Source organism: Melopsittacus undulatus, chromosome 2 (genome assembly GCF_012275295.1).
Source record: "Melopsittacus undulatus isolate bMelUnd1 chromosome 2, bMelUnd1.mat.Z, whole genome shotgun sequence".
In the NCBI taxonomy this organism is placed as follows: domain Eukaryota; kingdom Metazoa; phylum Chordata; class Aves; order Psittaciformes; family Psittaculidae; genus Melopsittacus; species Melopsittacus undulatus.
The window spans coordinates 79900654-79926083 of record NC_047528.1 but is presented as its reverse complement, the minus strand read 5'-3'; the positions used below and the strand labels follow the sequence as shown (position 1 = coordinate 79926083).

The following is a 25430-nucleotide window of genomic DNA, read 5'->3' as shown; positions in this document are numbered from 1 at the left end:
CTGGTTTGGCCACGTGCAGCCCTTTCTGAGTCATACTAAAAAGTACATATTTGCACAAAGAATGCTGTGACAAAATCATCCTCATGCTCTCGGTCTCCCCCTAAGTCGCTGGGACACAGTCAGTGATGCTTGGGGTAACAGATGTATCTCAATTACAAACTCCCAAGTACTATATTTTATCATGGCAAGCAAGCAATAGTGAGATGATGTTTCAGAAAATTGTACAAATCACAAGGTAATTTTAAGAGCACGATCTACATATTACTACTGAAATCAAAATCATTCTGTATATAAATCCTGAACTGAAGAAATACATACACATACACAAAACACATAGACATTTCTGTCATTTTTTACCTATGTAATGGGAAAAGAAACAAAGAGAAGAAGCAGTTTAAATAAGTAGAATTAATGCCTCGGTATTCACAGTTCTAGTTTTCATCACAATCCCTAATCAGCAATGGCAGTGACATGGTTTGCCACTTTTTGAGTGTGTGTATTTTAAAGCTATTAATAATAATAGAAGAATATTCTCATTTTATATTACATTTTCAGATTGTTTTTTTAAACTATACCAAATTCAATTCTAATTAATAGAATTAAAAAGATTATAAAGATTATATGGGTAATTCACCATGCATGCGGTTAATCTTTAATAGTCCCATTGATTTCACTAGAGTAAAAATTACTGATTTAGGCTTCAAGAAAATGCTGTTTTTCTGTTGTTGGGTTTTGTTCTTTATTTTTGAGGGGGGCTTAATCACTCTTTTTTAGTATTGAACAATGTAATATTTGAGATTTTGTTACACTGATAGCAAGAATGTCAGATAAGCATGTTTTAAAAATAGAAATACATCTGAGAGAAAACTTGAGTGGCTTTCTTATTTTGAAAAAGACATAAGCAAAGCAAGTTATAGTTCAAAATCTACTTTTCTATATATAAAGTGAATATTTAATTCCACTTAAGAATCAGCAAAGGCTTGTTTTGGCATTTAAATAGCCAGCTGTCAGCTCTGTTTAAACGTTTGACTTGCTCTCCTCTGTTTTCATGAAAGACCTGGCAAAAGTTAAATGTCCTATTTTATGCAGTGCAACAGAAGTTGCTGAGCATTAGAGAAATCTGGTTTTAGCTGCTGCAATATTTATGTCAGCATGGCACACTCACCTACTGAGTACCTGGGCCTTGTGCAGGTCTATGGTTCTGGGGTAAACAGCAGGGGAGCATTTAACTCCTGCTGGCCTCCAAAGGGTGTCCCTGCCCCAGAGTGCCCCGCTCCTCCCAGGAAACCCTCTTCCTTGTCTTTAACTTGGAAACATATGAAAATCCCCCAGGAAGCACAGTGCCCTGCCTAAGCTGTTATCTGAAGGGACAGGGACCAAGGCTTAGTTTTTCTGCATGGAGGATGACAAGAGGAGGAGGGCACAGGGCTGTGGCTGCCTGCCACCACTGCTGGCAGTGTACAGACCCCGTGTACCCCAGGGGAGCCACGACCACCCTCTGCATCAGGGAAGCTGCATAGGATGGGAAGAGTGTGATGCTCGGATAATAAAGGAATGACAGATGTGGCTACCAAAATGAATTCCCCACCGATGCATGTACTTCAAGCCTCACTAGCTAAAAAGGCAGTTAGATATAGAGTTATTATGTTGAGTACCCCTGGGCTTGTCTTGCATCATGAGATAGAATCATAGAATCATAGAACAGTTAGGGTTGGAAAGGACCTTAAGATCATCTAGTTCCAACCCCCCTGCCATTGGCAGAGACACCTCACACTAAACCATATCACCCAAGGCTCTGTCCAACCTGGCCTTGAACACTGCCAGGAATGAAGGATTCACATCTTCCCTGGGCAACCCATTCCAGTGCCTCATCACCCTCACAGTAAAGAATTTCTTCCTTATATCCAATCTAAACTTCCCCTGTTTAAGTTTTAACCCACTACCCCTTGTCTTATCACTACAGTCCCTAACGAAGAGTCCCACTCCAGCATCCTTGTAGGCCCCTTTCCGATACTGGAAGTCTGCTACGAAGTCACCACGCTGCTTAGATTTGCATCAGAAAACAAAATAGGAGAAGAGAAGGCTATGTGGAGACCTCATAACAGCTTTCCAGTATCTGAAGGGGGCCTACAGGGATGCTGGAGAGTGACTCTTCATGAGGGACTGTAGCAATAGGGCAAGTGGTAATGGGTTCAAACTTAAACAGGGAAAGTTTAGATTGGATATGAGGAAGAAATTCTTTATTGTGAGGGTGGTGAGCCAGTGGAACAGGCTGTCCAGAGAAGTTGTGACTGCCCTATCCCTGGCAGTGTTCTAGGCCAGACTGGATGAGCGTTTAGCAACCTGGTCTAGTATGAGATGCCCCTGTCTGTGGCAGGGGGTTGGAACTAGATGACTTTAAGGTCCTTTCTAACCCACCATTCTTTGATTCTATGAAAACTGCAAACTGATTTTCTCCACAAAGTTTTTGGCAGATTATATGCCTGCTGTGTAAAAAAATTACTTGAAGGTAAATGAAAGCTACCTGCAGTCACCTGTGAAAGGTTACCGTTTATGCCATGTTATAGAACAGCCAAGTGACAAGTTCATGACAGCTCCTGAAGACAAGAGTAAGACACAATGAGTATATCTGAGCAAAACCATGTTCTAAATCTGTTTTAAATTTCTAAGCCCACAAGGCAAAATAATACTGGCTTCTAGGAGTGTTGTCCTAGTGGAATATGGGCCAGTGGAATACGAATTGTTTTACCACACTTCAGGTTCCCCATTTCTCGTGAGAAAGCTGCAACTAAAACATCACAGGCATATCCTTAAATTCTCCCACTTAAACAATGTTTGTCATTACTATTGTTCATGATATATAGATCAGTTATAAGTGAAATGCAATGTTCAAAAAAACTTTAGTTAAAGTACATACAACCTATTCTTTTTACTGATTAAAAAAAAAGAAAAAAATTACAAGTTTGGAACTCTACTTGGGCTTTCCATCAAGCACCAAGATTTAACTTAATCCAATTTAACTTTATCCATCTCTGCCAGCATCATGTGCCAGAATGCAAAGGTCTCATGACCTGAAAATGGCAGCATCCTTCCCAGTCACACGTGCCTTTTGGCTATTGCCTATTTGGAGGATATAATTTATTAGAAGCCCAAAATGTGGACCATCTCTCTCACAGGAATACTTAAAATGAAAGGTCACATTGGTTCTTGTTGACCTTCCCCAGGTCTCCATTGACCATATGAGTCCAGTATGTAAAGTATACCATAAACATATATATAATATTCCAACATATACAGAGAGATAGCAAAAGGTTGATTTTCTTTACCACTGAACCTACAGGTTATTTTCATATATACGGTAGTTTCTCTTGAGGGACCTCTCCAGCTGAAGAAAATGAGGATGTCGGAGCCAAACTTGCAGCACCTTTGACTGGGACACCTCTCACAAGGTGCTCCATTAAACCATCACATGCACTGACTTCTCTGCAGTTCAAAGAATGCAGACAGTAAAAGTACAACATCTTTCTGATACTCTTTGCATAAATGAATGCTCATTAAACGTACTGTGTCACCTCTAACACACTTTATGTATAACAAGTGTATACTGGAGCACCACCAGTGAAGAGAAATAACGATTGTATAGCACTTGGTTTCAGTATTAAATTCTCTAATCTTCTTCCTACAGATACAGCTCCTCTTTTCCAAAAGGCATTATATTTACTGAGTCATAGACACACTTCTGAAGCCAAGAAGCATGTATGCATGCAAGGATTTCACTGGGAGTTGTGGTGATGCAGGGGAAACATGGACACATCAGTTGTAATCATGTGTGGCCAGCTGCAAGCTCTACTTGCCCTTTTTGTGCCACATGGGAAAGGGCTGGTACAAGTGTCTAAAATACTCTGCCACTATTTGTATTTTAAGCCTATTTCCTTCCCATGCATTTGTGGCTTCTTGGTGTTTGGGTTCCTCAAGGGGCTTGAGGCATCATCCTTCAGAAGGACTAGAAGAACTAGAGAGAGGGAGACCAGGATGTGGAGGAAGTGGTTAATCATCTCACTTTTGGGTACAAAACACTCACTTTGGTGAGATGACTCACTGACACACTGAGTGAAGAGGGGTGGCCTGGAAGCTTACTTCTTCCCCAAGAACGGAAATGCTGGATAACATATGAGAACATGCATGCCTGCTTAGAGAGCTCAGGAAGAGATTGAGGGACTGAGGCATTAAAAGAGAGGAAAGAAGAATAATGAAGAAAGTTATGTGCCTGGGATTCTGCTCAGGGTAGATAAACCCAGGTTTTTATTTATTTGTTAGAAGAAGAATGAAAAGAACAAAACCCATAATGTTTCAGAACTATAACTGAACTGTACAGGGTTGAACTGGGAAAGCTGAGCAGATGCAGTGACAAAAAAGTAAGTGTACTTCCAGGGCACAAATGGAGTCCTTCAGCAGTGTGAAAAAAAAGCAAAGGATGAACGGTTGATAACTGGGAAATCTGAAGCAGCTGAGATACAGTTGCAGGGTATGGTAGGGACCTGTCTGTGAGCAAAGGATGTTATTGAAGAATATAGGGAAAATGGCAGGAGCAATGGGCCCAGCTGCAGCTGAGGAGAGGGAAGGAGGGGAGAGAAATTGGAAAAAAAAAAGAATCAGAGGGGACACACTGTCAGGGTGGGGAAAACAGGAGAAAAGATGAAGGAAGCTTGGGGGGAGCAAAAGGTGCAGAGAGCTGTGCAGGCATCAGGAAGGAGATGCCGTGGCCTGGAGCAGGGAGATGAGTGAGACCTCGTGGAGGAGGCTGCTGGAAACTGCAAACGAGATGGATGAGATGGGAGAAAAGGGCAAGGGGGCAGGAAGCTGAGGGAGCCAGCTGAGGGAGGACAAACTTCTTCCCAGCACAAAGAGGGACAGCTGGACAGGGAGAGTGAGAAAGTTTAGCTCAGGGAATAAAAACAAGAGAGACTTGGTAAACTTCACATTTTTATTAAGTGGCAACAGGAAAATCAGTGGAAAAGTACTATACAAAGTCAAACATTTGTGTGTGTGTGAGTGCTGTCTTTGAGTGTGGACTGGAGGGCACCAGGGAGACCTATGGTGGGGCGGTTTCTCTCTCTTTGAAACTCTCTGTAGGTAATCAGTGTTGACACTTCAGCTTTATTGAATATAGCAAACACTTGGGTGCTTGATAGGGAGGATAATAAATGCTTTTAGAGGGTACAAATTTGGCATATATTGCAAAACCTAACCAGCACATTATTTCAGAGAACTGAAGGAGCCCAGCTCCCGCAAACGTGCTGGACCTGCTGGCCCAAGCCCAATTGTCTTAGGGTTTTCACACTGGTTGTAAGCTACTTTCCCCGGTTTAGTTACTTGCTGCCTTCATGGCATCAATCCCTTTAGCAATCATCTCGCCCTCCTGTGCTTTTTACTCCCATCATCAAACACACTGACTTCCCCTATTCTTTTGTCTTCTCATGCTTTCCTCCTGACCTTCTTTCCCAGTTGTCTCTGACCTCAAATCCCATCATTGCTGCTCCAACTTTTTGCATCCATAAAACCCCTGGACAGGTATCTCAGCTCACTTCTTCACCAGCACATCTCCCCCTCAGGCAAAGCATGTGGAAGGCATACATCCAATAGTCTGTTTCTGAGAAGCAACAGATGAGTCCCTGCATCTGCAAGATGCTCCTAGGAGCCTTGGTACCTCCAGGTACCTCCCAAAGTGTTCTGTACCTCTCCTGCTCCTGTGCCTGCTCTTGCCAGATCCAACCCTTGCCAGATCCTTCTCTGCCTGACTTACTCCAACTTGTGACTGAACCTCAGGAGGACCATGCCTGGTCCTTCCCAGTGCTTCCATCTGCTCCCTCCCAGTTTGCCTTCCCTGGACTTGCTCTGTTGACCATTTTCCCCTTCTCTCTTCCCAGAAAGGGTGTACTGACAGGGATGTGAGGTTGTAAGAACAGGTATTTGCATTCATCCCTGTTTTGCTGAGTTTCACACAAGCCCGGCTATCATTTCCGTTTGCAGCATACTGCAGGCTCAAGCTGCTCTCATAACTACTAGCTGGTTTTACCCTGCCAGCATTGGAGGCTAAATATAAGCCCGTGGAGCCGGCCTTGCATCCCTGCATGCCCGTATCTGGCAGTGCCTGGCATTCCACCGCGATTTCACTGAGCCCATGCTTTTCACGAACTTGGCAGCTGAAGAGAGCCGCCTCTCCCCAAATAAGCTGTAGGAGTTCCTGAAGGAATAGGAAACAGACTGCTAGTTTTCTCTTCAGTGCAAAGGGCAATGTTGCAATTTTTGTTTGAGTCCCTAAGTTAGATGTTGTGCTCTGCCTCTGGGAAGTGAAAAAAGTCATGCCAAGAACTTGTTCAGCCAGTGCTGCTTGCTGCCCAGTGGTTTGTTTGGTAACACTGTTCTTTTTGAGGAAACTGGTATTTTTAAAGGATTGGCAGTTATTAAACAACATTTAATGCGTAAGGGAAACTTATGATGAATACATTAGCATCTGTGCCAGACCAAACATCTGTAATTTTTAACATGTTAGGCAATAGAAAATCGGAATTTTCATTCTGCTTTTCAGCTGCCACTATAAATCAGCTATTTTAAATTCAAACAAATTGAAGAATTAAACTTTTTGGTTCTTGGGGTCAAAAATGAATAGTCTTTGTTCAGCAAACGATTCCACAGGAACTAGACATGTGAATAATCTTGTCCTTAAATTACTTGTTTACACACTGATAAATGCAGATGATAGTCTAAAAGAAAACCAGGGGCATATGCTAATTCAAAATATGCCCAGACGAATGGTGGGATCCTGCCAAATTTTGCAGGTTTTAGGCTTCACTTTCACGTTAGAAGTACCTATATAAATCCAGAGCTGAAGAACTGTTCCCAGCTTGACTTGACAAGATGCCCCTAGAGAAAAGAGCAGCTTCAGCCAGCCTGCCCTTCCCGCTCTGCTAGTGACCACCGGTAACCAAAGGGTACCCCTGCTCTTTTGGTGCCTGCTGAGGAAAGATATTTCTGGCAACATCTCTGCTGGCTTCAATTTTTGCCATTCAGTTAGCAACCAGTGAGGGCTAAAAAGAAACCTGCCACAACATAAAAATTGTTACAGTAGTCAGTCATCAGTGACTGAGTTACTTAATGAGACACCTTTTGTGAGCTGGGTTACAATAACCTGCCTTCATTAAAAAGTAAAATAAATTAGAATAAACTACCATGAAAGTGATTAAAACCAAAGCACGAAGTGTTTAAACCAGTATGTCATATTTAACAGGTTGGTAGGCAAAAGATGTTCCTGCCTACACTTACACAGCCTGAGCTTAAGAGTGCAACTTGATAATTCAGTAACTTAGAATTGTCTTATTGATGCAAAGGCTAAGGATTCAACACCTACAGATGAGGGTACCCTTCATTGTAGCTTGTTTGCTCTTTGAAATGATTGGTGCAGAAGGGATGTTACAGAAAACAGATTTTTAACATCAAGTATTACAAAGCACCTTGAACAGAGTATTTTGCAGAGATACTCCCAAATTATCAGAATGTGCTTGTGACTGGACAAACTACTTAAACTATTCAGAAAGTAATTCTTGAAAGTATGAAAAAGTCAATAATTGCAAAACATTGCTGGCCAATTTCAGCTAATGCATCTTGGAAGGGCAGTGATGGTCTCAAGATGAACTTAATGAAGATGAACTTCTACATATTGGTTGGAATAACTAATTGTGCAAACAGGGTAGAAAGTGACATGGAGGATCAGTGAATTGCCATGTGCCATCAAACAAATGCTAACTATTTCATACTGCTGAGAAAAAGATGAATGTCATATGGGGATGTATGAACAGGAGTGCCATATGCAAGATGTGTGAAATCATCCTCCTACTCTACTTGCTGCTGAAAGCCTCAGCCTGAATCCTGCACCTGGATTTAGGCACAGCACTCCATGGAAGATGTGGAGTGGCCAAAAGCAAGAGGACTGCTGGAAGTCTGGTAGGCATAGCGTGAGGAAACCTGGAATGAAAGGGAACAGAACTGGGCAAGTGAGAGTGGTCCCAAAGATGCAAAGTAAAATAAAATAGTTTTCCAGATGCAGTGGATAAATCAAGAGAACAGCTGAGTTGCAAAAGGGGAATTCAGGTTAGACATGATGCAAATGCTGTAGCGGTAGTGCAGTGAAACACAGGGGGAAGCAGCCCAGGAGGAAACAAAATGCAGGGTGAGAAGTATCTGTTAAGAAAGACTTGATCTGGCCCTGTGGCAGACAACAGATGATGTCTGGATTGCGTCTCCCTGGCTCCGTGATGCTGACAAAAACTTAAAAATCCTCAGCTGCCATAAACCTCATTAATGATTTATACCAGTAAAGGGGCCTTGCCTGAAATGTGTCTAGTGCAATTTTTTTCTATCTAATTTTTGCTTTTAGCCATAAGAGTATGAGTAATAGCAATAGGGCTACACTGTTAGCCAGAAATCCTTTAGCTTTCTAAAGGTCAGTTTATCTATGATCTAATCTGATGGTCACTGAAATTAAGTGGAAGCAGTTCAGTGGGCTATAACAGCAGGTGGTTTGTGTCTCCAGCTTTCAGTTACCTTGAGTTAAACCATCCTTTATAAGCAAAACAACATAGAGGAATGAAATAAATTTTGAAATGCATGCTGAATCTTTCTGTTGCACTGCAGGAAAAAAGAAAACCAGAAACCCTCCCTTTCTAGCTCTCTGCTGTTTTAAAACAGCTCCCATTAAAAATTCTAGTATGTATGTCTTTAGTGCCTTCTGTCCACCCATTGATACTCCTGTCCCTTGGGAGACTTTATGCAGCTGGGGAATCAGGCAAGATTCATACGAGCTTGACTGCTCTGTCTTGACCTGTTCACAGTGAGAGCTGAGCTCCGTATTCTAAACTTACTCCTTGTAAGAGTAGAATACTTCAATTAGGCAAGACCAAAAAAAAACCCAAGGGAAAAAAAAAAAGGAAAAGAAAAGCAAAGTTGGTTGTACAGCTTGGCAGTTAAAGGAGCACTAAAATAGAAGCGTGAAACTTTTCATCGTTATCTGTAATTCTTTAAGGATTTCAAGTCTAAGATAGTCACTATTAGTGAAAAGTCGTCCCAGGGAGCAGATGCTTTGCCCCCTAAGCAGAGCTAATATTTCATATTTTTGCATTGCTTTCCCCAGGTATTTTCATTTTGTACAGCTGGACTTCAGACTGCTTTTCTACTGCTCTTGCAACACACCTCCCTAATATCGTATGTAATATACACTACTTAGTTTGAGGAATTGACTTTTGTAACAATGCACAGGCATAAAAACCCACAAAAGAAACCAAAGACGTAGGTCAGAAAGGTAGCCTTCTTTTGACTCTTTCTCATGCTGCATTTCCTCCAGATTATGATACAGTTTAATTTTCATGGATGTCATCTGAAAATGAGAGCCAGTGCAATACAGCTGAATTCTCTTTATCACTGAATATATTCTGTACATTAACTGGGAGTGTGATGCACTGAAGCATAGTCTTTAATTAAAGTGTAACAATACCACAGCTACAGTATGAGCATGGCATAGGAACACGGCACTGGATATAAAAATAGCTGTGCTGAAACCTGTCATATCACTGCACGATGTGACTAAGTCGGTGGAGACACTCTTACACTTGAAACCTGAAGTATTACTGAGCACTGATTTTCAGTTGGGGAAACTGTGATCAAATCAATGCATGTATTATTCTCCACAAATGAATAATGGCGTGAATGAGGACATATTAAACACCTACAGTTCACAAAGGTTTTCACACTGGTTATGAACCAAACACAAACAAAGAGGCTGTGAACTCTCCAGAGCTCTCATTTTGTCTCCCGTGAAGTCCTCCTGCCTGTTTGGATACAATGCACGGCACCCCACAAACGCTCTGGTGTCAACAAGAGAAGGCATCAATTTTGGACTGGGAGCAAGCTGACCACCTTCTCTCCTCCTCCTTCCTACCCTTGAGGAAAAGAAAACAACACGAAACTACCCTACACCTCGCAGTGAGCGAAGGTGATACAACAACCGGGAAAATTAATATGCCTCTGCTGGCACCAGCACCAAGGAGCAGCCAATGCTGCTCCCCTCACAGCCCTCCACCAGGGGATGTTCTGGCACTACGTGGACGGGTCCGTTCTGACTGAGGGAAGCAATGCTCTCCATGCCAGTGCTGTGAAACCCTCCCTACTTTCACTCGGCCAACACAGGGGCTTCAGGAGAAACGCAACCCAGAACCGACCACTGCCCTTATCCCACAGACAGGTGCCTGGCAAGCCATGACAGCACTGCTCTGCCCTCCAAAGGACACAGCGCTCTCTTAATGCCTAACACAGCACCCCTTTGAGTTACTGGAACAGCTGACACTGTCACTGTGGCACGGGGACCTCTACAAATGTTTCCCTCCAATGCTGGCTACCAAACCCAGAATCAAACATTCACAGAAAAGCAGCTGGGCTCCCCCTCTCCACATTTGTGCATCCCTGTTCCTTGCTACTGCACAGGCACTGCATCCTACAGCAGTGTGCTATGCTGCACTGGAGCCCACAAGCATGATTTTAACACCCCAGCACAGCACAAACAGTTTAGGAAAAAAGGCTGTGTGGATTTGGCAGGGAGGAGTCACTGGGAGCCATGCAGTGATGCTTCTCTGCTTGCTGGGAAATGTGTCAGAGAGGCACAAAACACACAAAAGAGAGAGAGGAGATAGGAAATAATTACCTAACATGACGAAGGGGATTCCCAGGAAGGTGGAATTGTATTTCCCACCAGTGAGATTGATGATCCCGGCTGCAGTCAGGGTGGCAAGGGTCACGGTCAGCAATCCCAGCAGGCCAAGCCAGGGTTTGCTGCGGACACAATCCTGCATGGAGCAGCAGAGAATGGCCAAGGTGACCACAAGGACCAAGCTTGTGATCAGGTAGCGTTCTGACACCCTGCTTGTCTTCTGGAAATCCTCCTTCAGCGAAGAAGAAGTGAAAGGATACATTTTGATTTTCCTGTTGGATTTCTGGAAAAGTTCAACAGTGTCACAAAAAATGGATTCCCATTTCTCTGCCACCATGTCATTCAAGGAGTTGATTGCCTGCAAGTAGTAGGTGAGCTGAATGGCTTCTGCAGACTTCACCCGGTCTTTGCTGTGCACAGTAACCCCACCAAGCTGATGCCCGTTATACACTTCCCTGCCATCCTTTAAGTGAGTAATCGGATAAGTGATTGCAAAATTAGTTCGATTAGAAGAACGAGCAGCCTTTAATTCCTCCAGTACATGCACTATGTCGTCCACTATGCATGTCTTGTCATTGTTCAGGATACATATATGGGCAAACGTGTAATTGAAACCAGGTCTTTGAACTTGGATCCTGGTCACAGCAGAGTGCAACTACAAGGGAAAGAGAAATCACACACGTTATTCATCAGTTCATCTCACGCAGCAGCAGCCAGAACAACAGCGGCTCCTCACCTCCGTCCCTTTCCTATTTGATCTAAGCAACAACAACAGAAGTTCTGGTGACAGTAGTATTAATAGCACACTCATTGCAAAAAAAGGAAACATGCATTAAAATAGCAGGATTATTCCCTTGCATCCCTGGCTGGTAACTCAGGTGGGTTGTGATTTGCATCTGTGCCAGGTACACCTGACGTTTACCTCTCTAAATAAGAAAACTCAAAAGGCCTGGACTTTCATTTTCAAGTGATCTGAGTGAACATCAAAGAGAGAGCTACAGCCCAGCCATCTCCGGGGACTCTGTCATGCTCAGGATTGCCAAATTACTCTCTCTAACAGATAAACTGCAGGTACAGAAGGCATAAGAGTAATGGGACCAGGGATGCCACCTGTGTGGGGTATACTGGCAACCTGGCAGCAGCAGGGGACTAGCACTCACTCTGAGGCTACATAAGCATGTCCTAAGTGTAGAGATTGTCCATGTAGCAGGGATAACTGGCATTAATTCATCTTGCCCTATTTTCCCCTCCCTCTTTCCCCCATCAAATCCTCAACAAGTCTGAGAGTGGGAAGCAATGGCAGAGACTGACATTGGTTTTCTTCCTCTGAGAGGTTCAGTTAATCAGGGAAGGACCTACAATTTTAGGGACTGCAAGTTATCACCGCTTATTGCCTGGTCTAGCAGCTCTTAGTGCAGCCTCCTTTGTAAGTTGTTTGTCAACCTTCTGAAATTTGCCATGTCTGAGCTCTGACCTAAAGCACATTAGATTATTTTTGAGCATCAGGAGGGCAGAAAAATTACCCTTACCTCTTGAAAAAATATAGAAAACTCTTGTAACCTTTAATGAATCCATTTTAGTCAACACAGAAGAGGCAAGAAATCTGAAAGATGACTAGATCTGAAAGAATAGCCCTAACAGGTGGAGTTGCACTGTTTTTCAAAAGTAAAATATTCAGTTTTCTAATGTTGGGAGCATTAGCAAAGTGCAAACTGTGGGTTTTTTTTTTGCACATTTTCCTTAAAAAATGTACAGGCCTCACCCACCATCATCACCATTTAACTCCTTCTGTGTCACTCCAGCTGTGACTTCCATAAGGATGCTGCTGAGGCCAAGACTACGTTAACTACCACAGAAGCCTGAACAGATTTTCCCTATGGCTGTCATGTTCTTCATGGTGGGTAACCAGAGAAGTTCAGGAAGGTGCTCCCTCTGCCCTTTTCTAGGTGATGCAGGGGGTACTCGACATCCCAAATGCCAGAGGCCCCTGCATGCTGCTGGATATGTGCTTTGTGCATGGCTTGGTGAGTCATGCGATCCTCTTGAGGTGTGAGCAGGGACGATGCAGAGGAATGTTCAGCCCTTGTGCTGTCTGTTCCAAATGGCCCTGTGGACATGGCAGTCTGTACAGCCCAGTTGCTTGGGTGGCCATGTCTGCTGCTGTGATCACAGATCTGCTCTGAAGAACTGCATTGATTTATCCTTTCGTCCCTTTTACACACAGGAAAATGATAGAAGGAGCATTGCAAAGGTGTGGTGACAAAAGCAGGGCTGATAAAAGAGAAGCCTTCCATTACCTGCAAAGCGGAGAGACTGCAGCTCTTTCAGGGAGCTGAAGAGCCAAATTAAGAACTCCTCTAATTTCTTTTCCTTAAAGGGGATATAGTTATTTTATGTCTTCAGATTTTGAGCAAGACACAGAGAACTTGCTACATGGATGTGGTATTTTCTTTTTTTCTAACTGCACATACTGTTTTCTGCTGTAATCCAAAGAGGGCACGGAAGCTCTTATGCCCAGTGGAGAGGCTGGGATCGGGTGACATTTAATGGAACCAGCTCCTTTCTGAAGACAAACACTCATTAAAAAATAGAACACAGGGAGAGCAGTAGAGCTTATATACTCATCTGGTGGCAATGGACAAAATGTTTCACAGACAAAATCATGTATCTGATGAAATTAAATAGTCATAGTGTCTTTTGTGTGGTATTTATGTCCGATCATAGAAAAAAACCCAACATTAATATGATACCATGAATCTGATTGTTTCGTGATGACATTGCATAATCTGTGATGGGTACAAATTTAGTTATGTTGCCTCAGTTCCTCAGGATGCTATGACATCATATAAGCAAAGATGACAAAATTCCTATATTCTCAACTTGTTTCTCTAGTAGCTTGGCGGTATATTTTTTCCCCATCTGAGAAGTTTTAATTTTTGATAGAACAACAATTCAATGTTGACATTAGAAAGATAGGTTTGAGAAATTAACTGAACTAAGCAATCTCTTCATGGTACTGTGAGAACACAGTACCTGGCCATGGTGAGAGGCTAATTCCCCATCGTGGTGGGAGAAGAAGTGACTGTCTGTGCAGCAGATTAGGAGCTTTTGTTTCATTTGGGAAGTCAGTCGTGCAAATTAAAAGGTTTTCAAGAACATGCCAAAGAAGTGAACCTGTATGGGGAATTCTTCCTGTCTTTCAAGCCTGTGTCTGCAAAAGCTCTGCTTGCAAGTGCTGTTTTGGCATACAAATTCAAATATATGTTATTACAGTTTGGGGAAAATACCCTTATTTATTGAATCAAAGACAGGTATCTGATTTTAATTCTTTTACAATGGCAGCTCCTGTATGGTTTTCATTGACAATGGTTGTAAAATGGGATGTCATATGAAAAAGCACAGCTGAGGACAACTAGGAGGAACAGAAAAAATTTCCTGCTTGTATTAGATTCACAATACAACTTCTTCAGAGAGGATTCATTGAGTGACACAATGCAGAAGAAACTGAACTGTTATGCAACTTTTATCAAACAATGTGTGTTTGCTATTTACCTACCCTGCCTCACTGCTGCGTTTGCTTCCTTCTACATCTGAAGCACTTTCTTTTAATATTCAGGTTATTAAATAACCTCATGTGTCACAGCTGTTACTTCATCTTTAGTGAAAGGCCAGAAGCTAAATGTCATACCTAAAATACTCATTTCTTCTTGGAAATGATCATTTCAGATGCAGGAGCCTGTTCTGCGGCAGTGGCCCCGTGCTTCCTGCAAAGCCATGCTGGGCTGGACCTGTGGGGGTGACCTTACCATAACACCTCCTGGAGAAGGCGCTTTGGGAAGGAAAGGGGAGCAGGCAGCCAGCTCTGTGTCCTGGCATATTCCATCAGCCGAGTCGCCCCCAAGCCAGCTGCAAGCTTGTACAGTTCAGAGAAGCTGTAAGATGTACTCTGAGCTTTGCCAGTGGCCACGTTTGGTCGCCTTGAGTTGGAGGCAAGCAGCCAAAGAGGAGGGAAATCTGCCATTGCCTCCATCCCAGCAAAGCATGCCAAGCACTGCCCCAGCATGCCCAAGGACTCAGCTTCAGAAAGCCTGACTGAGACTTTCATCCTCAAGACAAACACATCACTTCACCTGCACTTGGCTTTTACAGACCAGATCCTTGGAAAAACCCCTCTGTCACCTCAGTTGCAGGACAGGGACCCGCTGCAGTGTGGCTGCAGGCTGTCTCTCTCCCTTTGCTTGCCTGTGGCAGCCCATGTGCTGCAGGGCTGCTGCCTCTTCCCTGCTGAGGGCCACAGTCCCATGGCACTCTCCTCTGCTGCCATGCTGGGGATTCAACTGCAGTCACTTGCATCCAGAGCTCACAGCCATAGCCCAGGGTGACTGCCTTCCACAGAAAACAGGAGGTCTGAGAGGTTACAAGGGCATGTCCTACCAGTTCAAGGGATTACATGGTCTGCAATTTGTTTTGCCTATGGTACACCAGGAGGTCCCCCAGGAAACTTTAGTTTGTTAACAGGAAATTGTAAAGGCTGTTGTGTGATGGGGACAGCATTAAAAAGTGTTAATGCACAATGCATATTGCACTCCTTGGTGCAGCAGATTTTAACAGCAAGTAACCATATTCTGAATAAATCTGGCACCTAGTACTGGGACAAATGACTGACCACCAGATTCTCATTTATCCAGCTGTTTTCTTGTCTTTATTAATCCTATTAGAAGAAAGGGATATTGAAAGGAGTAACAAAAGCTGAATGAACATTTTTTCTTGAAGGGAGACATGCACTGCTTGCTCGTCGCTCACAGCTTTTTCAGCTAGCTAACAGTGCAAGGAACCAAAAAAGCAGTTTGCTGCTGAGATGACAGAGCACTGCAGTATGAGAACTGCACAGCATTGCCTAAGCTCCCTTGCCACGGTGGCACACTGTCCCTGAAAGCACTCACGCATGAAATAGTAACTTTCACAACTCCCTTTTATCATTGCTTAAACAATGACCATCACTTGAAATTCCCCTCTCCCTTCCGAAAATAGTGTATATGTGTCCTGTATCATACCACAGATTTCTAGAACAGTGTTTTCTATTCCTTCAGACTTTTCATCATTTGTATTTGGTAATCTCTTGGCCCTGGTCTTTGTTTACTTTAAGTCCCATCCTCACTTGGTTATTTATTTCAGACAGGCAGGAAAGGTGGCTTCAAGCAGGAGACAAATCCCTTTTGGCAAATATCTCCAGGTGAGAGCTTTGCTGGTTTCATGCCTCCACACCAAGCCAGATTTCAGCCTGTGGCACAGCTGACAGATGAGAGGTGGTGAAATCAAACTGCCTCATTGGCATTTTCTCTGAGGGCCCAGAGGGTATGCCAGGAAGCAAAAGCTGAAATCCTGTCGCTTATCCTGGGCTAAGCCGTTTGCTCCAGGGCCTCAGAGTGCCACGGCTGCAAAGATTTCTTCAAGCTGTTTTTGGCTGATGGTCCTCCTACCTCTGCCATCAGCACAGGAAGGCAGGCGCCAGGAATCAGAGTCCCACAGGAGGCTCAGTTTGGTTACCCTGGGATAGCCAAGCCTTGCACTGGGCTCTGTGAGATAGCTCTTCCCTATACAGAGCTTGGCACAACTTTCAGCTGTGGCAGCACAGCTGAAGCTGAAGGCAAAGGGTTTGATTTTTTCTTAAGTCCATGCAGAAGATGCAGGGAGCTACAAGAACGGGGTGAGGAACACCTTAAGCTCCTTTGCTTTGTTCAGAAGTCTTTTCTTTAATTTAAAATTGAGCAGGTATTATCAGAATTCTATCAGTTTAACCAGGTAACAAAAAGTCTGCAGCCTCCCTGTGAAGTAAACAGATCCCATCCCAGCAGGGAGGGGTTAGAAACTGCTGATTCATTTGCAAAATGGTCCAATCCCAGAAATCCTTAAAACCCGCATTACACAACCTGCTACCCCCATCAAAACTATGGGCAAGCTGGAGAAGGCATGAGGACTCTAGTGCAATGTCCACTGGTGTCCCACAGTGGCACAACTTTGCTCCCACAGAAACTCTGTGGCAAGAGTGATAGCAACATGCAATGGGATATTTCAGTTATTCCCAGCTCATGGAAAAACATCCTGACTCCTGCAGGATCAGTCACAGCCACCATTTTTAATATTAAGGATGTGTACAACTACCTTCTACTTATCATACAGACTGCAAAACTGTGTTTGGTTTTGCTGCTGAGTAGTGACGTGGTGTGTTTTATAGGGGACATCACTCATTGTAGGGACTTGACTGTGACATACAGTTGATGAATGGTCAACTAGACAAAACTAGCTAGACATATGGATGTCCTGTACTGTGGATGATCTGGCACATAGATATGTTTTACTCGCAGGAATAAGATCTTTGTAATGCTGTATTACTTCTTGTTGCTATTATCTGATATTATCTGACTCTGATTAGTCTTTCAGTCTACATCTGATGGTTCAAATTAAAAATGAGCATCACTCTAGTCAGTGTTGTGAACTCTTACAATTCTTTTACTGCAGTTTTCACCAAGTCTGTTTTGCCTCTGAGCCCTGAAGCCTGGAGTATTGTGATTTAAAAGAAAAGAATAATCTCAGTTTTCATTAAAAGAAAATAAAAATGTCTGATTTCATGGTTATGAAGGAAAGCCTGAGAAGGCTCAAAAAAAAAAAAAAGGTGAAGAATGAACTCATTATCTACTACTGCATAAAATCTCATCACTGTTTTGGGTTCAGAACTGAAAAACTAGAAAGCACAAAGACAATGATTTTAAATATAGATTTCATTTTCATGTGAAGGTGGTTTGCTAGTTGGGTAATTTTTACAGGTAACTTGTGCCAAAGAAAATAAAGAGGAGAAAAGGCCTTTAATGGATAGCTATAAATTTCTCCACTTTTTCTACAATATCAGTAATCTCTGTCATTTTGCATCTTTGCAGAGTGCTTTTTTATTCAAGAGATGGCCTCAGTCAAAATGTAAAAATGCTGTAAGAGGGAAAAGACTTGCACAGTTTCGAGCTTAACTGACAAAGGAAAACACTGTGGGCTCTGCAGGCATGGGCAAAATAAATTAAGGGTGTATTTTCATCAGAAGAAGATGCAGTGAAGGAAGGCAAGGGAGCTCCAGAATGTGGCTGTGCCCTGTCATCAGTCTGAGACCCATGGCAGAGGTTCAAAGGGGGTTGGTGAGCAGCAGTCTCCTGATCAAGTTGTTCTGGCCAAGGGATGGAGAGCATGCAGACAGCCAATGGAGGAAGCCAGTAGATCCTAACAGCTCGGGATAAATCTTGGAAGTTGCAGCTGGAGGGTGTGCAGCAAGGATCGCTGTGAGTAGCTGGGTTCTTTTTCTAGGAGTCCTACAATCAGGTTTCCTGAAGAGGCGTTAAGATGCAAGCTATGTATTTTTGCTAGTACTTTTTTTAGCTGTCCAAAACATGGTGAATTATATTTTCTTCAAACAATATTCATGTAAATAAAATCTAAAAATTGTTCAAACTACAAGTCATCAAACGAGGGACAACTATTAGTGCTCGAAGTAGCAGATGTTGGTGCATTTACATTTCCATCTGCCTTCTTGGTAGTTACAGAAAATTGCTAGCTATGATTTTTCTTTTCTAATCTGAAGTGGAGAATCTTTTCCAATCAATGTCGTCTCACTTCTGACAACTGTCATGGTAATTTTGCCTGAATTTTCCCACCGAGAGAAGCCCACTGTTTTCTTGGGCCAACTGCTGCAGGAGGACAGGGAGCCTGGGCAGCAAGAACCCCTCTATGCAGCCTGGTGTGTGCCTCTGATATCAATCTTTCATGATGGTAAAAAAAGAGGAAAACTTTGCTCCTGCGACTAATCTTGCACCACTTCCACCACCAGTGGCCTTCCCCATGCATCCCAGATCCCTCCATAAACACCCCTCCCTCCTTACACTCCTTCTCCGGGGGCTGGAGATGAGATGTGGGCTCTTGCCAAGGGCTCCTCCAGCAGAAGTGTGAGAAGCAGTCCTTTTCTTACCACCGGGAAAACTTAATAGCTACAAGTTCACAGCCCATCATGTTAATTAACGACTCAGCTCCTGGTTCTCCCTTCCAACACGAGACGGAGTTCTCCTGCTGTAAACCCTAACTTACAAGGCAGGGCACAGTCACAGCTTTTTGTAAGCCCAGCAGTGGTTTCTGGGAAGTCCCAGCAGCAATCTCAAGCTCTGCAGCATTGCCTGGGGCACCAGTGGCCTGTTTTTGACGGCTGTGACCCACGGGGCTTCCAATGCCTTGCCCACTTGCTGTGCTTTCCTGGAGGGATGATGTAACCTGTCCAGGCAGGCATTGAGAAAATCTGTCCCCCATGCACTCTATTTGTTAGCTGTGAGGTGAGATATGACCTTCCAAGGCAGGAAAGGAGATGCAACACGGGGTGCTGGGCATCTCTAGCATGGGCTGCCCGGCTGGCAGCAGCTTGGAGCACAGGGTTGTAGGGGAGCATTGCACCATGGCATAAAGCAGGAGGGAGAGCAGAAGGGCTCCAACCGAGCCAGCACTGCTGGAGCAGGGGAGGGGGGTGGTGGGGATCGGTGGGATGCAGTTGTCCTCCCAGGCACAGGCAACTTCAGGACTTCTGCTCCAGCCACTGACCAGTGCCTGCAGGAGAGACCAAACTCTCTCGCCCACAGGAACCACACCGAACAGCTGCCGCTGCTGACACCGGGATCGCAGGGGTGGTTTCTGCACAGGTTTCCACACTCTCCTCGCTGTGTGCTATTTATTTTCCCCCTTCCCTGGCTGTGCCCAGATTTTACCTGCGTATCTTAATTCTCATCTGTTTTCGCATAAGATACATTTTAGCCCTGCAGCATTGTGCTGCTATGACAACAGGCTTGCACTTCTGCTGCTTTCACACCCTTGTTTTTCTTGTATTAGGACTCTTACCCTCATCTTACAGCCTTGCTGTAAAGACATGACTTCATCCTTTATTGTTGGGGTTTTTTTGTTTGTTTGTTTTTTTAGCAAAATTTGTTCTGCTGATGCTTGCCGTAAGAGTTTTTAATACTGGAGCTGTCTAGAGAAGGTGGAAATCTACTGCATCTATGGCTAGACTCATAGTTGCCTGCCTGTGCCCAGGCATTCAGAAGTAGTCAAAGTTTTAAAATGAAAAACCTTGTGTTAGCCAGGAGGGTTGTGACAGACCCAGCTTTCGGCTCTGCTGAACAACCAGAACCCACTTCCACCGACTTGGAAAATAACGGCTTAAGCATGCCATGTTTGCACAGCAGCACAGTTGGAAATACAGACGGGGAACATAAATATGGTTATTTCCCCCATGAGTTTCCTCACATGTAGAAAATAGGTGAGGAAAGCAGGGAAGACTGTAGACAGAGCACGCAGGGCCATAAAAATTAAGGAGTAGAGAGAGGATCTAAAACCCCAAGTATGAAGTCTGTAAAATTTTGAAGTTAAACTGTTTTGTTCTGCAGAAAGAAGTTGTGCAGTTCTTAAATAAAAGTGTCCTTAAAACAAAATATACGATTTTACTATTTGCTTGAATGTTCAAATAGATATTTAATCAGTTTTCCAGATCCATTGATGGCTAGTTTATATGAGAGAGGCAATGTATAATAAGCACAGTCTGAAAATATGTAGTCAGGAGAAGTTTCTTTAAATAAAATAAACCCTCATCTACAGATTTTCATAGAGGCAAACTGCAAATACAGTCCTCTTCAGTAAAGCATGTTACATTTCAATCTCTTTTCATCTTTGGATCTCATCATCTTAATTGAGTTTTTGCCAAAGAAATAATTAGTACTGTGTTATTGTTACAAACACAATAACATAAAGGGAAGAGAGGATATTCTTCTACAAGAAAAGGAAACCTTTCATTAAAAAATAAAAAGTCTTTTGTAGTATAATGCAGTTAACTCACCGTAAGTATAGAGGAATGAACAGGCTCAAAAGGATGGGTGCCTTGAATTCTGGCTAAATCAGAATATATTTTCTGGGGCTCAAAAATCTGCCTAGACCTGTGCTTCCAGTGCTTTTGTATGCCTTCAACCTACCAAGTTTCTAGCTGCAAGTGGAAACACCACAGTGAAATGGTAGGGGGCTGCTCTAACACTATTTATGTGGCATTTAGGCTTTGACTATTTCTACAAACTTTATATCTGAGTTATCTGAACTTCTGCATGACGGTCCACACCAAATAACCCAGTTACACTTCTTTCTCCAAGTACTTCTTGAAAATACAAAGGTAAAAGCACACTTTATTCAGTTAAATGTTTTTATTTCCTGTTTCTCTCTGGAAAGAGTGAAATCTGGAAGAAAGTCCTATACCAACAGTACAAGATGCTGGTACCCTGTACTCAGCTACAGATCAGGATGAGCAGTGAGTAAAATTTCATTATTGTCCTCCCACAGCATCTCAAGTCTCAGGATGCATCTCTTGCATATCCAAGACTCTACTGAGGCTTTTTGTTGGATCATCTATTCAAGGCCAGCGATTCAGGACACGATTAGGTTTCTGCCTTCCTTCTGGAAATGACTATGCCACCTTCAAACACAACATTGGGATGGCAGACCTAGAATGGTTTAAGCATTTATGGGGAGTTATGAGAATGATGGATAGAGATTTACACAAAATAATAATAAAAATGTACTCATCATCATCTCCAAGTCAAATCTATTATATAAAGCAGCCACACACCTCCCTGCTAATGAGCAGGATAGACCTTGTGTAGAGCAGGCTGTACATTCAGTGAGGGCTGCTGCTGTCGTGTGCCAGCAGCGTCATGTTGGCAGATGCATGCTGTCAGTGGGGAGTCCTACAGCAGCTCCTGCTCCAGGGGCACTGCTTGAGATCTACAGCCATGAGGCTGAGCCCTTCCCTAAATGTCTTCCCAGCCAGCCAACAGGGTATCATTAGTAGTGGTAACAGCGAGTTTCTTGGGCTGAAACATGCTGTGAGAAATTGCAGTAAGCTGGACAGAGTATTTTAGAGATGCCACTGAAGAAGTTATTTCATTAACTAAGTAGTGGATTAGGATATTAGAGTAATTAACTTTTGACAGTACCAGCTATGTTTCGATTTCAACTGCTCAGGCCCCAAAACTTTGTATCGCTTTACTAAGGGGACAGTACTGGAAGCTGACTTCTTCCTCTGTTGAAACCAGGGGAAATCTCCTCTGTCACATGACTAAGGTAGCTGCAGCTGTTCAAGGCTCATTCCTTCCTCTCCCTGGCTGATGAGGTGGGATACAGCAGGTAAGAAAGCTGAGAACTGTTGCAAGAGCAGCTGGTGCTTGCTTGGGGCAACAATCCTCCCGGGTCTCCCATCCTCCAGCTAGTGGGTGGAGATGCAGCAACAACCATTCAGGAGGAGCTAGTGTCCAACCTGACGCCTCTTCTAAAGCAAAGCCTCTCCCCTGGGAAGGTCATCCTTCTCCAGGAAAGGAAAGGTAGGCAAATGCTGCTGTATAGCTTCTCTGCCCTGACTCTGCCTACACAGACACATTTTCAGGCATGTAGGTGGGATTATTCCATGGTTTCACCTAGGACACTTATTTAACAAGCACTGCGCTTCGAGTTGGTTGGCTCTGGACTGGGGCTGGGGATGCTGTTGCTCCTCTCTCCCCTTCATGCAACTGCACATATATAAAAAAATGTTGGTGGCCACTTTTCCTTTGGTGAGCCATGTTAATACAAAATGACGTAGCCCTGCATCACCATAGATGTAAGAATATTGGGAGACAGGAGTCCTCCCTCCTGTTTTCTTGTGCTTTGATCTACGGGGTGTCCACAGGGTTGGACAGGCAGCTGCCTGAGCCTGGCTTTGCCCACAAACAGAAAAATAACTAAGGCAAAGGCCATAATTTGTTCTTCACAAGACATACTGGAGTTAATTAGATAAGTAAAGAGTTGGAAATAATGCATCAAATACGCCTGACAATGTCAGATTAACAATAAGAATAAACAGTCAAATGACAATGTTCATTACATCACTAAATGAAAAATAACCATTTTGTTAGCAAATTTTGTTTATTTAAAATGAGGCAGTGTTAAATACTGACAGAACTTTGTAAGTTATAGCTCTTCTGCTGATGAGATACATCTTATGCAGAAGTTTGCTTGCGGAAAGATTCTGAGTACCATTTATCTGTGTGTCACTATGCTATTGACAAAACTACAGATCTCTGAAGAAAGTGGTACAGAGAAAAAAAAACATTATCATTATTATCCTATGACTGAGTAAATGTGCACATACTGGATACGAATGCAATTCATGATACAAGAAAATGAAGGAATGAAAATCATCTCTCTGGAGTTTTCTCATTCGCTGGTAACATTTCTGTTACTGTACTTAGTGAGTCGATGCTCATTAAATCTGTTTGCTCATTACCATTGGGTAATATGTCAAAAAGAAGACAAAATACCAAGTGGCTCTGTGCTATAGTTCTGTATGTACATACAGTGGAAATAAAATATAAGTAAACCCACTGTAATAGTTATCTCCTTGTTCAGTAAAGAGTGAGGTCTCCCCAGAGTCTCTTACAATAGGTATTTGTCTCTATTTTCCCATTTTAGAAGAGACACTCCCTGAAGCGATTAAAAGGAATTAACCCTGGCTTTTTGTGTGGGCTGCCAGCTTGACATTCAGGGGTAAACAGAAAAAAAAAGCAGCAATGCTGAGTCCCTGGGGTTTCCACACGGCCACAGTGAGAACGTGCAGGACTGCGCTAGCCACACCTCTGGTTATTTGTAAATGTCCCTTTCTTTTTTCTCGGGTGAACTTGACCCTCTTAATGGACAGGTTTTGCATCTGCCCTCCCTGCTTTTCCTTCCAAGGCTGTTCGAAACTAGCAGGGTGTAAACTATAGTACCAGCTCCAAAAAATGCAGATTTCCGACATGTTATGACATCTAGCACGGTGAGATGTCCTGGGAGATTGTGACTCGCACACTCTGAGCCGCTCAAGTGACAGGGAAAGACGCTGCCCGCTCTGACTAGAACCGGCAGCGCAGGCTGCACCATGCCTGCAACCTACAGCTGAGCTGCGTTTTAATTCAGCTACAAAACCAGCATTTTCTGTGCTGGTGGGTTGGGAGTGGAGGGGGGGAAAATACTACCCGCTAAAAATAATCGGCTGAGTTATGTCATTTGCCTTCATAAGCGGTGAGAAGAGGGTTTTGTGCGATCCCTCTCCAGGTAGAAGCATAGTTCAGAAACTGCAGAAGCCCCCAAAAGCGTTCTAGGCAGCTTGGCATCTTGGTACCTAACTGTTTTTGAAGTTTGAGTTTATCAAAGCCCGAGTCGCCCTAACTCAGGAACACGGCTGCAGGGCGAGTACAGAGGCACCGAAAAATCATTCCAGCCCGCAGCCTGTCCTTCTCGCTCACCCAAAGCGAGTCAAATCACAACAGGGGAAAACGACTGAAAAAACAAGGAGGGGGGAAAGGGAAAGGCAGCGGAGCCCGCGGCGCTGGCAGGGAGCGCTGTGCCGGCTCCCGGGACGGGCAGGCATCCCAACTGTTGCAGAGAGGGGACCGGGTATCCGCGGTGGCAGCAACCGAGGCACGGGTGGGTCCGTGAGCCCGGCACTCCCGCGTAGGTGCGGAGAGCGGGATAGGGAGTGGCGGGATGCGGGGCCCCGGGCCAAGCGCGGTGGTGGCGGTGCCCGGGGCCGGGAACCCGCCGCGGTTACCTTGAGGATGAGATCGGTGTGGTGCTGGTCCAGCATGTTGGCCTTGCGGAAGGAGGTGATGATCACCCTGCCGTACCTCCCGGGTGTCTGCAGGTCGGAATAGAGCCGGTGCTTGGAGCGGTTCACCGGGAAGAGGCTGTCCACCAGGTTCCTCTCGATCTTGGCCAGGCTGTGCGTGGGGGCCAGGAGGTGCTCCACGCTCTCCTCCACCCGGTAGCGGCTGAAGCTGGCGCCCAGCAGAATGGAAATGAGCACGGGCGCCGAGGCGAAGAACACTGGGTGGCTGGCGACGAAGTGGCCGAGCCGGGAGAAGGACGTCCCCAGCCCCCTGTGCAAGACCTGCCGCAACATCCTAGTGCGGAGGGCGCGCAGGAGGGCGAGCGCCGCGTCGGAGCCCCCGCAGCTCCCCCACGGCCCCCGCAAGACCATGGGGCAGCCCCACCGGGCGCCGCCTCACTGCCGGCCGCGGCAGCGGGGGGCCGGGGGCCGCCGCCGCGAGTGTGCGGGTGTGCGCGATGTGTGTGCGCGAATGTGTGCGCTCCCGCCTGGCTGCGTGCGCGGGTCGGCTCGGGCGCTAGTCCTCCCGCAACGCCGCCGTGCCCGGGAGGAGTTTCCAGCGCCTCGTTGCCTCACTTGCCAACCCGCCGCTCCTCGCCGCGGCCGCGGAGCGGCGGCGCGGACAGCAGGTGGGGGGGGCAGCCCCGCCGCCGCGGCCCCACCGCCCCTCACCGCGGGAAGGGGCAGGCGCCGCCGCTCCCCGCCCCCACCGCGGAGTTTGCGCGGGAGCGGGGCTGCCCGCAGACTGCTGACTAATCCCCCTGCCGCGGCAGGCGGGGCGGGCGCGGGAAGCCCTCCGCGGCGCCCCCGCCGCCGCCGCCCTCGGCGCAGGGGCGCGGGGCCACGGCGGGCGGCGCCTACCACAGGGCGGCGGGCGCAGCGCCGCGCCTCCCGCCGGGGCCGCCCCGCGGGCCGCGCTCGGGACGCGGCGACGCGCCC

General features: G+C 45.0%; 1 protein-coding gene across 1 annotated transcript in view; it reads right to left on the bottom strand.

The window, feature by feature from the left end:
- The window catches only part of PTCHD1 (patched domain containing 1), a 34779-nt gene extending 9741 nt beyond the window's left edge, over positions 1–25038 (bottom strand). Inside the window, exons 1-2 of the mRNA XM_034060079.1 lie at positions 24435–25038; positions 10751–11411 (exon numbers count right to left, since the gene is read on the bottom strand). Coding sequence (XP_033915970.1) covers positions 10751–11411; positions 24435–24863 — 1090 coding nt within the window. The 5' untranslated portion in view covers positions 24864–25038. The remainder of the gene's footprint in view (positions 1–10750; positions 11412–24434) is intronic.
- Between the last annotated feature and the right edge of the window lie 392 nt (positions 25039–25430).